General features: G+C 39.2%; 1 protein-coding gene and 1 long non-coding RNA gene across 2 annotated transcripts; one reads left to right on the top strand and one right to left on the bottom strand.

Moving 5' to 3' along the window:
* Window positions 1-7,478: 7,478 nt before the first annotated feature.
* LOC140853578 (uncharacterized) lies at window positions 7,479-11,615 on the top strand. Its single transcript, XR_012136647.1, has 3 exons — window positions 7,479-7,649; window positions 7,772-11,002; window positions 11,436-11,615. It is a non-coding gene; the product is annotated as an uncharacterized lncRNA (long non-coding RNA).
* On the bottom strand, window positions 11,023-13,305 carry LOC114913011 (uncharacterized). Its single transcript, XM_073248214.1, has 3 exons — window positions 12,935-13,305; window positions 12,527-12,810; window positions 11,023-12,391 (listed from the first exon to the last, which is right to left on the bottom strand). Exons 1-3 carry the CDS (start codon window positions 13,092-13,094, stop codon window positions 11,432-11,434), a joined length of 1,404 nt encoding a protein of 467 aa, XP_073104315.1. The 5' UTR covers window positions 13,095-13,305; the 3' UTR covers window positions 11,023-11,431.
* Window positions 13,306-18,062: the final 4,757 nt, after the last annotated feature.

Below are 18,062 nucleotides of genomic sequence, written 5' to 3'. Positions count from 1 at the left end.
GATTTAGATTTTATTTTTATTAATTAAATAATAAAATATTTGATTAATATTTTATTATTTTTATTATTTTTATTATTTTTATTTTTCCCCCCTCGTTTCTCTCTTCCCTTCCTCCCCACTATCACCCATCCCTCCCCGACCGACCCCCTCCCCGCCATCACCCACCCCTCTTCGACCGACCCCCTCCCCAATCGACCCACTCCACGGCCCCATGGCGCCATCGTGTCGTGGCCGACCCCATTTCTGCCCCATTTTGCCCCCGATCGCCTCCCGACCCCGTCTCTGTCGGTTGACCCCCTCCTCGACCCCATGGCGCCGCCGGCCACCCACGGCCCCCTCCCCACCCCCATCTCGCCCCCGGCTGCCTCCGACCCCATCCCTGCCTCCATTTCGCTCCCGACCGCCCGTCGACTTCATCTCCGCTGACCGACCCCGTCCCCAGCCCCGTGGTGCCGTCGACCGCCTATGGCCCCCTCCTCGCCCTTGTCTCGCCCTCGACCGCCCCCCAACTCCATCCCCGCCCCCGTTTTACCCCCAGCCACCCTCCGACCCCGTCTCCGCCGGCCGACCCCCTCCCTAGCCCGGTGGCCCACGGCCCCCCTGCAACCCCCTCTGCCCCCCGGTGGCCCGATCAATCCAAAAAAAAAAAGGGTTGGAAGAGAGAGGGACTTACCTCCGATGGACAGCAACGGCAACGACAGCGCGGCAACGGCACTGACGACGGACGGCGGTGGCAACGATGGAGATAGGCTCACTAGCAGGAAGAGAGGGGGGAGAGCACGAACAGGGAGAGGGGAGAGGGAGAGAGGAGAGCTCAGGGAGAGAGGAAAGGAGAGAGGGGAGATGGGAGGGGAGAAGAGGGTTTCGCGTGAAGGGACGTTGAGTTGACGTGCATTGAATGCAGAACTATTAGTAATAAAAATTTTCATCGCTAATACCATTATTAGCGAAGAAAAATTATTTTCATAAAAAAAATTCTCACAAAAAAATTTTTTTTTTCTAAAAAAATTTAATCCAAAAAAAATTATTGACGATAAAAAAAATTTCACCGTTAATAATCTTATTAGTAACAAAAATTTTATTTTCGTTTCCAATAATTTTCATAAAAAAATATTTCCCACTAAAAAAAAAATTTTCTAAAAAAATTTCATCCAAAAAAAAATATTGACGATGAAAAAAAAATTATCATTAATAGTCTTATTAGCAATAGAATTTTTTTTATCATCAATAATTCCTATCAAAAAAAAATTTTTTCACTAAAAAAATTCTCTCTAGAAAAATTTTATAAAAAAAATTATTGATGATGAAAAAAAATTTATCGTTAATAAATTTATTAGCAATGTTAATTTAATTTTTATCACCAATAATTTTCATAAAAAAAAATTTCCCACTAAAATTTTTTTTAAAGACTATTTGCAGTGAAAATTCATTTTACATCGCTAATAATTAAATATCTTTCTAATAATAATTTTATAGAAAAATAATTTTAGATTTTTTTCACCAAAAAAAATTTCCATCCAAAAAATTTAATAACAAAAAATGACATTAAAAAATATTTATGATGAAAAATAAAATTAATTTTCTTTAATCTTAAAAATTTTTGGTCTAAAATTTTTTTTTTAAATAATTTCATCAAAAAATTAATTTTTAATTAATCAAAAAAATTGTATAAATAGTTAATTTGCGATCTATAGAAAGAAAGTAATAATTTCCTGCAAAACAAGAGGAAGTATTTAAACTCAAATTCAAAGACAGGGTCTAAGTCTTAAGAGTAAACTTACCTTATCATGCCACCATGTGAATAACTATTTTGTGGATTATGTTTTAACATATAAAGATTCTGTATCATTTCCTTTCTATATTCTTGGGCAGGCTTTTGTACTTTATGACCTCTTATCAGTCTATAGAACCAACAACCTACATAAAATTGAGTAATGAGACAGATTCAGAGAAACTTGGAGACGATTAATATAAAAAATTATGCCTCAGAAACCATAAAATAGATTGTTTATAAATAAAACTAAAAATAAAAATAAAAATATTTGTGAAAAGAATTTACAGATAGACATAAGTTTGAAACCATATGAAAAATATCACTAAATTTTCAGGCCACTTAATTGATCAACCCTAAGAAAACCATATGATGATTAACTAGGCTCTTTAACATGTTTTAGATCTACAAAAGTATGCATTATAAAGGATAGCCAAGCTGCTTTTAATAAAATTGAACTTCACATGAAGTTGGGACTTCTGAAGGTAACCAAATGACATGCAACCAGATCATTGCAAAACCGAGAGACAACATTTGGGAGAACATGTAAAAAATTCAAGCATGTCTAGTGTTCTGTAGTTCCATCGTTAACCATTTTCTGCACATTCATCATGAAGGATTAACTTTAACAAACTGGCAAAAAAATGCAAATTGATCACAAGCACAGAAACAATGATCAATTTTTTACGACAGAAAATCTTCATCATAAAAAGAGCTTATTTTGTCGTAACTTTTTACGATGGAAAACTTTAACAAACTAACAACTCTTTTTTTTCACCATAAAAAGAGCTTATTTATGATAAAAAATTTTCATCACAAATAATGATCAATTTTTGATTTTTTTTATTTCTAATTTTTTTTAACTATTGCTGACGAAAATATTTTCGTTGGGAATAATCTTATATTTATGATGAATTTTTTTTTCATCGTAAAAGTTTTATTTATGATGAAAAAATTTTATCATAAATAATTATCAATTTTTGATTTTTTTTTAATTTTTAATTTTTTTTAACTATTGATGATGAATATATTTTCGTCAGAAATAATTCAGTATTTATGATGAAAAATTTTTTATTAGAAAAAGAGCTCATTTATGATGAAAATTTTTTATCATAAATAATCTATAATTTTTTTTTAATTTTTGATTATTTTTGTTAGTTATTTGCAATGAAAATTTTCATCGTAAATAACACGTATCTATGATGAAAATAATTTTTCATTATAAATACTATATTATTTATGATAAAATATTTTTATCATAAATAATCTATAATTTTTAAATTTTTTAAATTTTTTATTTTTTTTTAAATTATTGATGATGAAAATATTTTCATCATAAATAATCTATTATTTACGATAGAAATTATTTTTTATCATAAATACTGAATTATTTATAATAGAATATTTTTATCGTAAATAATCTATAATTTTTATAATTCTTATAATTTTTATTTTTTTAAATTATTGATAATAAAAATATTTTTATCATAAATAATCTACTATTTATGATAAAAATTATTTTCATCATAAATACTAAATGATTTATGATGTACTATTTTTATCATAAATAATCTTTAATTTTTAAATTTTTAAAATTTTTATTTTTTTAAAATATTGATGATAAAATTTTTTTATCATAAATAATTCAGTATTTATGATAAAAAATAATTTTTATTATAAATACTCTATTATTTATGATATAATATTTTCATCATAAATAATCTATAATTTTTAAATTTTTTTATTTTTTTCAAATATTGGTGATGAAATATTTTCATTGGAAATAATGTTATTTTTGATGAAAAATATTTTTCATCATAAATATATAAATTATTTATGATGAAATTATTTTCATCATGAATATTTAAAAATTTAAAATTAAAATAAATATTATATTATTTATGATAAAAATATTCATCACAAATAATTCATATTTATGATGGTATTTTTTTCATCACTGATAGCAAACTATTTACGATGAAAAAATTTTTTCATCATAAATATTTTATTATTTATGATGAATTTAATTTTTTATCATAAATATATTTATTGATGATGAAAATAATTTTTATCGTAAATAATTTCATCGCAAAAATACTCTTTTCTTATAGTGATTGTGATAGTAGTAATATTAATGACAATGTTAATAGTGGTGAGGTACCAGTAATTTGGTGAAAATAGCAATGATAGTAACTATAGTGTGGTGGTAGTTGCGATAATAACAATAAGGGTGGTAGTTGCGATAAAAATAGTGGTCACGAGAGGAAAGCATATAGAGTAGCAAGAATGGCATGATTGAAAAAAAAAAAGAAGAGAAAACTAGTTTTGAGAATCCTCACTAGGGATGAAGTAAAGGTGAGTGTGTACTTATCACCTTCTTAAAACAAAGTTCAAATTTTGAAATTTGTAGATTGAAGAATAAAGAATTTTTTCTCAACTACTAAGACTTTCATCTAGCTACTAGATGGAGCACTTGAACCATGGTGTAACGGACCAAAGAGTAGTGTAGAAGCCTCATGACTATTTCATACTCTGGTAGATAGGTGGAGATGCAGTCCTTAGAGTGCAATGCCTATTTAGGTTTTCACTGTACTTGACATTCTTCTCAATTATTTACGTACGGTTCACCATGCTTAGGCTACAATTTTACCCTAGCATCCTTTTAGATTTTCATTGGGTCCATCTTTTCTCTTATTTTTCTTTTTAGTTTTCTTTTCTTTTCTTTTCCTTCTTAGTTTGCTTTTGTTTTGGTGTTAGCATGAAATTTCAGTAATCAAATACATAGTATTGGTAGTAATTAATCAAAAATTAGAAAATAGCTTTGAAAATCATGAATAGAAATTAAAATAATTAAGTTTATCATAAATATTAAAAAAATCTAAAACTATGAAACCAAGCAGACATGTCTAGATTGAAGGTATGTTGGGCACCACCCTAAGAGCAAGATTGTCCCTTTCATGCGTGCGATCGATAAGGATGCTCCTAAGATACAATTGATTCCAACTCCATTTGAATAGCCTTAGAGTGCACTAGAGCACGTGCATGTAGAATGTGATGACTCCTTCGATCACTTAGAATAAATTTTATTATAGAAAGGTGAAAAGTGAATAAGAAGAAAAGGGAGGGACCATAGAAAAATATACAGAAATGGAGGAAAATGAATAGGAAGAAAAGGCAGGCTTCTTGTAGAAATGGGAGCAAGTTGGTAATACTCATGGAATATTTTGATATCTTTGGTTATGCTGGATATCTGGATATGAAAAAATTTTTGTGCACCGCATGCGGTGCAATAAAATTGATGTAGAGCACACCATCCAATTATCTTGAAGCACGTAGCATATTTGAAGATAGGACAAACATTTAATGTTGTCCGACTTTTTTTTTTTACCAATTTTTAGATGATAAAAATATCCTTTTCTCCATAGAATAAAGAAGAAACAGTATTATTATTTCTTAATTAATACCTTATATGACTTCTGTGGATATACACCTATATGAGTTCTCACAAGCCAGCTGCTTATGATCATTATACACCTAATGGCATGCTTTCATTACTATGATTCTTTGGCACATTTAGAAAAATAGGAATAATATGATGCTTTGAGGGGTAAGGAATTCACTTGAGGTAATAAATAGGAACGCAAAAGTACTGCTGCATGATTATCATTGTTTATGACAACAAAAATAGGAATATCTAATGTGGTTTATGACAACAAATCTCAAGCTATTTTGGTTACATAGGAGCCTCCTCCAATTAACTACATCGAAGTTAACATTGATGGCTCTTCTAGCCAAAATCAACACTATGCAGGGGTTGGTTTGTGTTTAGTGCTAATGAGGCTTAGGTTGTCCATGCATGTCCACGATGCTCTTGGTGAAGGGCCCTTTCCTTCCTAGAGATAGGTTCTACTTGTTGCTAAGAATTCTATTTTTTGAACCTCATCATTGAAAATTGCTTGCTCATTTTAACAAATATTTTTTATAAATTTGAGTAGATCCCTTGGATCTTTGGTGTAGGGTATTGTATAATTTATTCTATATTCTAAATATTATACACTTCAACATATAGATCATGAGACAAATAGTGTGATGGACTGATTAGTAAAGTATGCCAAGATATATACCATAGATTGTGACGGGATTTTTGGCTTGTCTTGGAGTTGGTGCAACTTATGTACAGGGATAACATAGTGGTGCTTTGGATATTTGGCTTTCCTCTTGGATATTTGGATTGTAACTTCAATCAAAGCTCAAGAATCCGACACTTCTCACCTAATCTCTCCAGCTTCTTAAGATCTTCCACTTTCTAAAGAGAACAAAGGCTTAATTATCCCAAAAATCCTAATTTTTTTGGAGGTTTTTAATTTCATTATGAGTTTTTATTTGGTAGAAACAAGTCATTAAAGTTTTTAATTAGTTCAATTTTGATTGTGACCTATAATTTCCTACTTTTATTTGCTTTGCTAACCAGGCCAATGACATTAAAATAAAGGGAATAAAAAAGAGAGACCTATTTTTTAAAAAGTGTTCTTTTCTTTTTTTTTTTTAATGCAGCTAGCGATATCAAAATAGATTAGAGACCTAACTTCTCCAGCTTCTTGAGATCTCCATTTTTTTCAAAAGAAGGAAAAGAAAAAGATATTTTTTGTTTTTCATGAAACCAACTAGAACAAAGAGAATAAAAAGCAGAACTTCATTTCAAAATTTCTTATTTTTCATGAAGCCTCTAGAATTATAAAGAAATAAAAAATACATGATCCAACACTATAGTTGGATTCGTTGGCATATTCTAATATCTCTTCAATACATAATCAATATTTCATTATCTCAGTTCAGTATTTTCTTTTTTCATAAATTCTCTATAACGAGAGAAGAAAAAAAACTTTATGATGGAAAGAAAAACAAAAGTTGGATTTTTTTTATGTATTCTAATATCTCTTCAATACATAGTCGGTGTTTCATTATCTCAATTTAGTATTTTTTTTCATAAAGTCTCTATGACAAGAGAGGAAAAAAAATAAAAAAAAATCTAATTTTCAGATACATTGACATGAAAAAGATATCTTTTGTTTTTCATGAAGCCAACTATAACAAAGAGAATAAAAAGTAGAACTTCATTTCAAAATTTTTTATTTTTCATGAAGCCTCTAGAATCAAAAAAAATAAAAAATAAATGATCCAACATTATAGTTGGATTATTTGGTATATTTTAATATCTCTTTATACATTATCAATGTTTCATTATCTCAGTTTAGTATTTTTTTTTCTTAAATTCTCCAGAACAAGAGAAGAAAAAAAACTTTATGATGGAAAAAAAAAATTAAATTTTTTGATGTATTCTAATATCTCTTTGATACATAATCAGTATTTTATTATTTCAATTTATTTTTTTTCATTAAGTCTGTACGATAAGAGAAGGAAAAAAAAGAAAAATAAAAAAAATTTAATTTTCAAATATATTGCCACTGTACCTCTCGCATGCGAAGCGAGCGCTCTACCATCTGAGCTACATCTACATTTGCCGTTTTAGTCCTCCTATTTTTCTTAGTAACAATTTAAACCCCCCCTCGCTCCAACCCCTCGCAGCTGCCGTGGGGAGAACCTGGATTACCTCCTCGGCGGTGAAACCGGATGGATTTCGAAGACGTCGTGCTCGCCGGCGGCGTTTCCCAAAGGCTGTACCCTCTCGTCTCCAAGGTTTCTTTCTTTCGTCCCCACCCCGTCCCCTTCGAACCTCTCTCTCTCGCCCTCATCCCTACCCCTCGCCCCACCGGGGTTAACCCGGTCCTTCTCTAAGGCGTTGCTTCCCGTCGCCAACCACGCCGTCCTCTCTTAAGTCCTCGAGCTCCTCGAAGCCAGCAACCTCAAAGACCTCATCGTAATGCGTCCCTCTCGTCCTTCGCTTTCCATTTTTTCTTGTTCTTGGTTCACTTTTCACTCCCTGGAAGATCGAAAGATTGTGTTTTTAGAACTTTCAATCAGTTTCTTGATGTTTAACAGGTGGTTGAAGGGGAAGATGCGGCTCTCCGAACGGGTGGCTGGATTTCGGGTGCTTCTGTCGACCGTCTTCATTTGAAGTGGGACAACTTAGCTAAGCCTTAGTCCCATACTAGTTGGGGTCAGTTACATGAATCCTTTTCTTCCATTCCACTCGTTTTAGGTGGAGGTGAGATCCAGATATTTATTTATTTTTCAAATCCTGTTTGGTATCTGCTGTAATCACTGTTTAAAAATCCTGTAATTACACTTTGGAGCTATGCTTGTGGTAAGTAAGTATTTGATGTAGTTGGAATTCACTTTGGAGCTATGCTTGTAGAAAGTAGTACTTGCTGGAGTTGGAGTTGGAGTTCTGAGTGCTTGCACTTTTGGACACTTGGATGTGACATGGCATGACACTTTATGGCACTACAAAACTGGAGTGTCTTGCTGGTTTCATCTAGATGTTTTGGCACTTGGCATTTCTTTCCAAGTGCTATCAAAATGTATCTTACTCAAATTGATGACACTACAGATCTGAAATCTAAAATGGTGTAAGTGCCTTTCCACATTAGCAGAACCAACATGTATATGCAAGGCAAACATGGTGGGGCACATTTACCATTGGCTAGTTGATGCTACACATTGTAGAATAGCTAAAGCCCATTGCATTATAAACATCATGGAAGCAGGCTATATGAGGGTTTATCATAGTATTGAAACCATAAGGAGTAGTGAGAATGTGGGATTAAATTGCAAAAGAAAAATGGTTTGGAGACAGACCTATGGAACCACATGGATGTGTACAGTCCGCAGAATTATGACTCAGGATTTCAGGAAGGTGTAGTTTTGGAGGGACTATTAAGGATAGAGTTTCTGGATCAGCTTCTGAAGTGACCATGTAGGGAGGGATAGCTTGAGGCAATGATTTATTCATTCCAATAGTGAATTGAGGAGAGACCTAGAGAAAATAAGGTTCTTGTTGCTTTAAACAAGAAGGGTGCAGGATCTACAGACAAAAATAACAGCAAAAAGAGGGTGATTCTCTCGGCACCACCTATGTCAGTTCTCAGCAGAGGAGACAAAAGAAACAAGCTAGGAAGTAAACATCTCCAGGTGAATTTTGTTGGACTATGTCAGCATGCAAGTCAGCTGGACAGAATAGTTAAAATCAGAGGGAGTAAAATGTTTTTTGCCAGGCCATTTTATCAAAATTGCAGAAGGCTAGTAAGATACACAAGAGGTTAGACAGTAAGAGAGCTACTCTGGAAGTAGAAGTGTTTTGGAAGCATACCTAGAAAGATGAAGTCAGATGGGTAGTGAAATTTGTGGTTAGGAAGAAACAGTCTATGATTTGCATCAATATCTCAAATTAGATTGATGGCCAGGTCTTTCTTCGTGACTCTGGGAAACTTTAGAATTAACATACCGAACACCACCAGTATAATTCTCATGTAGGGACATCATCTGGTGAGAAATGGGTAGGTTTCAGGCTATTATGGCATCATCTGACAACCAAGTTATGGCTTTGCATCAACCAGTCAAGTGACAGTAAATTTAACCCTTGAAGTTATTGAACTTTAAGCTGGTTCATTCAATAACAACAGGACCTCTTTGGTGCTAAAGAGCAAATAAATGGAGGAGAACATACTTTCCTATTTATGTTTTTTCCTAACTTTGTCATGCCTTTTTTTTTCCAGGACACAATAATAACAATGATTTGTACATCACCATTGTTGTCATCATCTCTTAAATCATGGTTTGCCATTTATTATTCAGGTTATTTATTTAGCATCCTCTAAAAATCTCATATGACAGAGAAAATAACCAGTCAGCAAGCAATGTAAAGAGGATTAACAATCAAATAGAGTAACAGGTTTGGCATTACAAAATAACAAGTTTTTCTTCAATCTCAGTTTAAAGAACAAAAATAGCAACAGGTTTGGCATTACCATGCTAACAGAACACCAAGACCAATTTTTAAATGATAAAACAAACCCATCAAATAGCTTGGTTCATTAGAAGTTGTGGATTTTCAATTTGTTTATAATAGTGGTGCTATTGTAATATTACATTAGTCTGGTTTAGAAATTATTTTTTCCTGGTTATTGACATTATGTTTGCTTTTCAGCAGGGTCTATAATCTCTATATTGGGTATTGTATTGGCACGTTAATTGTTTGGTATGGTATGAGTCAGTATGGTTCGGTACACACCCCATACCAAGATAGATCTCGAACCATTATTCTCATTTTTTATCATGATACTAGCTAAAACTAGATGGTATGGGTCGGTACGTACCACAATTCACCTTGGTATGCCTCAGTATATATGGGTTGGTGTGGATCTTCACAGATCTGAATAATATTTTTATATCATTCTGACTCGGCAAGGCACAATACACCCTGAATCAGGTAGTTTGGGTGGTACGGCAAACGCCACTTTTCAGGCTGATTGCCATAATACAATAGTTTTGCCGCTCCTCCCAAAGCTGAAAATACATTTAAAAATTATGTATGGTGATGATGCCTGATGCCTGATTTTTTATTTTGTTTTCTAAATAGTTATTTATTGCTCGTTCTTTGTACCTGCAAAGCATGTACATTAAATTATCCTAAGATAGTTAATGAAATCTCCATTTCTTTCCAAATTAGGCACTTTATCTAAGGGAACATCTGAAGCTTGGAGAGAAGATATCCAAGCAATAGATTCCAGTCAACATTCATAGCGCTCCAAAATCAGTTTGCCTACTTCCTATTGAGTTATGGTTCAAAAATGACATGTTGGCAACGGAAACTTTAGATTTTTATTTGTGTATAGGTGACATATAACTTTAGAAACACGCTAAAATTATCCAACCACTTTCATTTCCATATTTTCCTTCACTTCTATGCTGAGCTCTCTCTGAGTTTATAATATCATTTCTTCTCTGTAAAGTCACATCTGGACTCCAAATCTATTGCTCTCAGCATATACAAAATCCGAAGAAACCGGGACCGGACAGGAAAAATTTTTCACAAGATTTTTTCTTCAAAATAATTATTTTCTAATTACTTTTCCTCAGCATTGAAAGTCAGAAGCACAGATATACTAAATGCAAGTGACTCTTGTTTGATGCACGGGATTTGTAATAGATTATCTTCTGATCATGGACACCTATCAATCGTCGACGTATGCATGTACTAGAAGGTAGAGGCTATAGTCAAAATATTGGACCCTTTCTCTAACATTGAGGTCAAATATCCATAAGGCAAAGGTATGATATATGGTGCAGGGATAAGGTAAATTTCTCACTATGTGTACAAATTATGGCACATTGCTCTTGTTTGCAAAATTATGTACCGATGCAAAAATGCATGTGGAACAGATTTTAAAAAAACACAAACCCAACTACGTATGAAAATAGCATTAGAATTACAGTTATACAAATCACAATACAACTTGAGTGGTAAGGAACAGGATATAAAAACAGCTGACTTGCTGATAAATTGATATTGCAAGACATTCAGTTTAATTTATCATACTGAGTATATAACAAAATTGGTGTATCCCTAGCTGAATATCATTCTTACATCTTCCTTTGCTGTGTACAAAATAATCTTTACATAATGCCAAAAATCTAGTCAATGGACCAGAACTTTGATAACCCCCTAACTGTTTACTTCCCACCAATTTCATCTCTCCTCTAGCTGTAGAAGCAGCTGACATCTTTTTCACCAAGTTGAGCATTATTGGGTGAAGCAGCTTCAGTTAGCGGGGGAAGCCCAGCCATATCCTCCTCCAAGTTGGGGAAATCTTGTTGAATCAAATGGATAAAAGGTTCAAGCTCTTCAGGGTTGTCTATGATCCAGTCACAAGCAAAAGGACCAGGTGCTTGCTCTAGAGGACAGTCTTCAATGCCAGTGCCGGTGACAATATGTGAATCACCAAATGATGGGAGAAACCGATCAACTCCAGTGCCATCGCGGGACAAAAGGGCTGCAACTTCGGAAGAACCAGGGATATCCGTGGCCATGTCATCTGGGAGGTGTGTGAAGTCTGGTAGCAAACCAGCAGTATTGCTAGTGATCATGCTGCAAGCCATATTAGGTGGAACTTGCAAAAAACCATGACTCGTGCTGAAGCTGTAGGTAGATGACATGTCAACTGCCTGCACCTCTTCTTCTATGTCTAATGGAATATGCTGACCACCATGGCTAGCATTGGAGCAATATAAAGTAGATTCATTGGCTGCCTGTACTTCTCTGTCAAACAGAGTTTGATGATCACCATAGCAATTGCTGAAACTATAAGAAGTAGATGCACAAGGTGACTGCATTTCTTCTTCTCCACTGCATGGAATTTGACCCCCACCATTGCAAGTATCGAATCTATAGGAGGTAGATGCATCAGCTTCTTTCACTTCTCCTCCTCTGCTGAGTGGAATTTGATCATCACCACCATGGCAAGTGAAGCTATAGGAAGTAGATGCACCATCAGCTAGCCATGGTTCAGGTTTTCTCTTGCCAATGCCCTCCTCCCATTGGTCTTGGCAGTCCGGCTCCTCCTGATCTTCTACTTTGTCTTCTTCTTTGTAATCATCACCCTCATCGTCCTTAGCTTTATTCCCTTTATAATGGATCTCGCACAACAACCAATCACTTTCCTACAAAAGAACCAACACACAAAAGAATGACATATAAACTATTACTGAAATCACATATTTGTTGTTATCCCCTTAGTTAATTTAAGATTATTAGGATAAGATACATTCAAGAGAAAATCTTGAGATCAATCTTACCAGGTTTGCAGGTGGCTGATGCCGGTTGGATTCCCCGGAAAGACGATATTCTGTCATGATCCAACCAGTCTTCTTAGACTTGTCGTTGCCCTCAAAATAGGTCAAGGTTTTGTATACCCCACCGGTGTTTCGTCCACCATTCTTGATAACGGGCTTGTCTCCGGTGCTGCAAATCCAGCGGCCACCATTCTTGACCTTGCGGTCTCTATGCTTTTTGTTCCTGAACCTTTCATCGAACTTGGTGAAGAAGTATCGGCTCCGAATCCTCCTATTTGGAAAACGCTCTGCAAACAATAGAGATTCAAGATTCAATCAAGATCCCACTTTTATCGTGAAAGATTCAAGATTCAATCAAAAGCAAGCAAGATGTTAATCTTAGCCAATTAAAGAAGAGAGAATAGGAGTTACCATAGAGGACTTCCGGCCGGAGGTCATAGAGCTCGACTTCCTTGATGATGTCGGAGGGAAGGGGTTTGCCGGAGACCTTTCTTTTGAGGTACTGCTCGATGAGTTCCACCTTGGTGGGATTAAACCTGTACCCTGCGGGAAAATTCTTTTCCTCTCCCATATCAGTCTTTCTTTCTCTCAACCGGGCTCCAAGATCGTTCCGATCCTCCAAGATTGTGCCGATCCCGAACAGAGAAGTGTCTCTGTCTCTTAGAGGCTGCAAACGAGTTCTTCTCCAACGGAATCGAGGCCGCTGAAGAGGAGGAGAAGAAGAAGAAGGGGAGGAAGCGCTGAAGAAGAAAAGAAGAACAAGAATCACGGAGGGCTGCCTGTGCCGGTGAACGCGGGAGCTAACAAGTGGAAGGTTTGCGCGATGATACGAGTTATATTCTCCCAATCTCAGCGCGTTTCCAGTTTCTAAAACCCTGAAACCATGAGTATTTGGGTTTTGTTTAAATCCAAAACAGAGCTTCGAGTGCCGGGAGCAACGGCTAATTTGCCCCGTGTACAGCTGTTATACGGTTTGCTGTACAGGTGTTATACGATTTTCCCCAGGCATAATCCGCAAATTAATGATACACGCATATAACGGTTATTTTCCCCGGTGGCGAGTGTGAGTGGGTAATTCTGTTCTGTCATTTAACGGCCAAAAGAAGGAACCAACCTGGAGACTCCAGTTCAATCCTCCCTTGGAGGATATTCTAACAAACGATTAACGTCTTCTCCAACTCCAACCTTGCCATAGCATTTGATTTTAATCAAATCTATATTATATATCATTAATTTTATAAAGCATGCTATTCTAAACGATGAAAGGAAGCAGCGGATGTATCATCAAATTGACCCCGTCCGCAGATCACCATTATCATTGGACTCACCGCATGCTTGGTTTTTGTACAGGGATAGTAGAAAGATCACCATCCACACTCATCTGCTGGACTTCCGCTGCTGGCAGTATCTTGATATTTTCTTCTGTGGGGCCCTGAAGGGGGATGGCATTGATGCAGGCAATGCTGCCTTTCACATTGTTGGGAAGGTTGGAAAAAAACCATCCTGATTGAGAGCAAATGAGATGCCATCACAAGAGCTTTTGCATCCTTTGAGCATGCAAAATGATCAACCAATTTTAGGTCAACATCAAACATCATGATCTTGGTATGGTTGTGTATAAGTCCAGATAGATGTCTACATTAATTTAGCAAGATTGCTAACCATTCATGCAGGTAAGATTGTAAATGTAAATAGGTCTTGAACAGGTTTTTGCTTTACATCCAAGAGTGGGACATCAATTTTGATGTTACTTGGATCTCAACTTGCGTCTGCTTCAGATGTAGGCAACCAAAGATTGAAATTTATGCACTAAAATTATATCTAGCAACTTTAGACACAAATAAATAGATAGGGCAATGCACTATGAAAATTAGTCTAATCTGAGCCAAAACTTTGCCATAGAGGGTGAGCATGCATCGCAAATGAATTATGGAGCTGTAGAAATATATTCATAGCTGACCATATACGAAGATATTTGAGCATGCCAATGGAGCTACGCTTGAGAATTCTAGCACTATGTCGATCATATAATTATTCTCCTTATGGTTCTAGATGTTTCTTTCGAAATGTGTGTGAGTGAGAGATGGTATTTTGCTTATCATGGGGTTCTGCAACCTTAGAAACCACTGCCATTTTCCTTTACTTCTAGTGGGTTTTCTAGTTTTTATAGTTAGAAGTATTTGTATGTGTACATGCATTTTTATAACACATCAACATCTCATTTCTTTATGTTCTTGTTGTGGCCAATCCCCTCGTCGTCTGGTCATCGGGAACGAGCACCTGCAAGAGAAGTCCACACTGACCGGAGATGCCTCCGACGGGGACCCTCCGACGGTCAAGTCAGAGAGGAGACTGGCAACAGTAGAAAAGAATCAAGGAAACTCAGCGAGAGAGAGAGAGAACTAGGAGAGTGAGTTCAGGGGCTTCGAAAGAACTTCCTCGCAGCACTGTTGCCTTCCCCATTTTATAGTAGAGCGCGGCGTGGTGCCGTCATTAATGGCGCAGATAACTGGGGGAGTTGTCAAATCGTCGGAGGCTGTCAGAGTCACCGCGGACTGTCAAATCATCGTGGGTTGTCAAATCGCTGGGATTAATCTATGTCCTTGACAGGACAATGTTCCAGGACGGCTATGCCGCATGCCCTTGTCAGGACGGCGGTCCTCAGCAGTCGTACGGCATTTGGGGGAGCCGACTTACCATACATCGGCATTTGGTTGTGGGATATCGGGTGAAGACCCAGGGACCCTCCGACGATCAGTCTGGCGCGTTGCGGGAGTCGGACATTGGGCTCCGCCGTTCGACCAGTCGAAAACGGAAAGGGTCTGCCCGACCGACATACCTTCGGTCGGACGGTGTCGGCAGTTGTCGGTCGGTGCGGTCGGTAGAGTCGAGCACCGGTCAGACGGGCCCGAGGGTGAGTCGGCGTGAGAGGGACCGATCGGTATATTCCAACAGTTGCCCCTCCACTCCTGAGTCGAATGTCGTGATGGCCAGCATCCTCGTGTGGGTGGCGGCTTCGGATGAAAGGAGTGGATATCCATCGCATCATGCTCCAACTCTGGCGATCGTACCAATGATCGGTCCGGCGCCAGACGTCTTATGGGGGTCATGCATTCCATCGGTGTCAGACGTCCCATCAGGAACAGAAATCGCCGTTTTCGCCGTCTCTTCGAAAACGCAAACCGTCACGATTTTTCCACCACGCGGCAGGGGGCCATTGGGCCGAACCCATTCAGGTAGATGGAGGCGACGTGGCCTGATCTGGGGCAGGTGCGTCGAATCGTCGGACCGAGGGAAGGCCCAGATGTCACCACGTGTCACGATCTGGGAGACCCTCGTTGGACGTGCTCTCATCTCGACTGTCGAGGGGTACTATATATACAGGGTCACCTGCATCCAAAACTCTACTTTCCAAACCTATTGCCGAGACCCTGGCCGAGCGGTCCCTTATCTCAGGTAGTTGTCCCCGCCTCTCTCCTTAGAAAGTTTTCCAGGGGCCTTCGTCCTTGTCTCTTTTGCTTTTTTCTTTGCTTCCTTGGAATTTTCTTCCTTCTTCTTCTTCCTCATTCTTCGACCTCGATTCTAGCATCATGGCCAGAACCTCCCCACGAGAAAGTCGGTCGGGAAACTCGATCGATGATTCTCGATCGACCCTGGAGGTGGAGGTCTCTTCACTTTCGGGGCCGAACGTCGATCGGCTCCGGGAGCAGTACAGCATCCCGGAGCAGTTTCGGCTATTCACCCCTGGGACCGACGGTCGGGTTAACAACCCGCCCCCAGGCCAGGTGGCTTTCTACATCGAGGACCTCCAGATCGGTCTTCGCTTTTCAGTTTCAGAGTTTGTTCGGAACGTGCTGGACTACTATGGACTTTGTCCGGTGCAGCTGGCGCCGAACTCGATCTGACTGATAGTCAGTTTTGCATTGCTGTGTCAGCTTTTGCCGATCAATCCTCGTATTTTCCTCTTCCGAGCCTTCTTTGTTCTCCGACCCCACCCTAAAGCCTGGGGGTGGTAGTTTTTCAACCTTAGGAAGGGTCTTTCCTTCATCACTGGTCTTCCATCATCAATCCATGGATGGAAGAATCAGTTCTTCTTTGCCTCTTCCCCACTTTCTTGGGGGTTCCCTTCCCGCTGGGGGGACCCTCGAACTCAGCCGAATGAGAATAGTCAGGTGGAGGACGGGGATCGAGAGGATTTTCATCGTTTGAAGGATATCTCGATGTCGAAGCAGAGGGAGCTTGTCACCGAGCAAGCTCTGTATGACGTCGGTCTGAGCTCGATTCCTCGTCTAGGTACACCTCGGTCTGTCGTCTCTTCTTCCTTTTTTTTTTTTGCTGGTGCTGATCCTCTGTTGAAATTGCAGGTATGCCGCCGAGAGTGAGGCTGACGAAAGCCGACGTTCGGCAACATGCGGCGCGAAAGAGGCCGGCGCATGGAGCCGAACCATTGCGGCCTCCCAAGAGGCCTCAGGTAGCTTCGCCGAGCGAGCCTGCAGCGACGGGGGCGCAGCTCGACTCCGAACGAGAGTCGGACTGCGAGCCTATCATTGCGCTGTCGGTGCCGATGATTCCCCCTGAAGCCCCGTCCGAGGAACAAGCGACCGAGGGAGCAGCCCCATCCGAGGGATGGGCGGCCAAGGAAGCGGCCGAAGATGTGCCGACCGTGTAGCCGGCTGGCGAGGTTAGGGCAGAGACACGTGAGCCCGAACAACCTGCGTCGGTGACTGCTGCCGCCTCGGGAAGGACCCAGTCGGGCTTGAGCCTCCCTTCTCTTTCTGATGTCAGGACCTGGGTGTCTGAACGAGGGAAGGCCTCGATGGCGCCAGGCGACGACAGGAGGTCGGTCGGCCGCGGTGCGTCGTCCGACGCCCCGCTTCCCGAAGGAGCGTCGGCCTTGGCCAACCATGACTTGGCCAGGAGGTTATGCCAGGCGGTTATCCTTCCAGCCGATCATGAGGTCATGAAGAATCAGCGGGTATCCGACATGCTTTCTTTCTTCTATTTGACCATGATTCGGGTAAGTCTCTCCCCTTCACCTTTCATTTTCATCGTCGCTTTCTATCAGTTCAGTCTTCTGATGGTCGGTCTGTTGTTTGCAGCTGATTTACAACATATCCGAGCTGGAGGCCAGATATCGGAGGTTCGGTGATCTCCGGACGGCCTGGAAAGATAAGGCCATGACCGTCGAGGCCGAGAAGGCGGTAATGGTCGACCAGCTGAAGCAGTCGATCGACCGTGAGGCCCGGCTCGAAGAGGAGATCTCCCGCCTTACCGAGGGGGTCTCCCGCCTCACCGGTGCCCTAGCTGCCTCGGGGGTCGAGCTGCAGTCGGCTCGTGAGGATGCCAAACGAAAGTTTCGCACCGTTCGCCGGCTGTGCCGCGAGCGGGATGACTGCGTCGGTGAACTCAAGGCCGAATGCGAGCAGCTCCGGGTAAGTCTGGAGAATCTCGCCAAGGCCGAGGAGAATTTGTCCACCGTCCAGGCCGATGCAGACATAGCGAGGGCGGAGGCAGAATCGACGAAGGAGGCAATGAGTCG

The sequence above is a fragment of the Elaeis guineensis genome, chromosome 14, assembly GCF_000442705.2.
Source record: "Elaeis guineensis isolate ETL-2024a chromosome 14, EG11, whole genome shotgun sequence".
Lineage (NCBI taxonomy): Eukaryota > Viridiplantae > Streptophyta > Magnoliopsida > Arecales > Arecaceae > Elaeis > Elaeis guineensis.
Note: the sequence above shows the minus strand (reverse complement) of the source record. Positions and strands in the feature narration are given on the sequence as shown.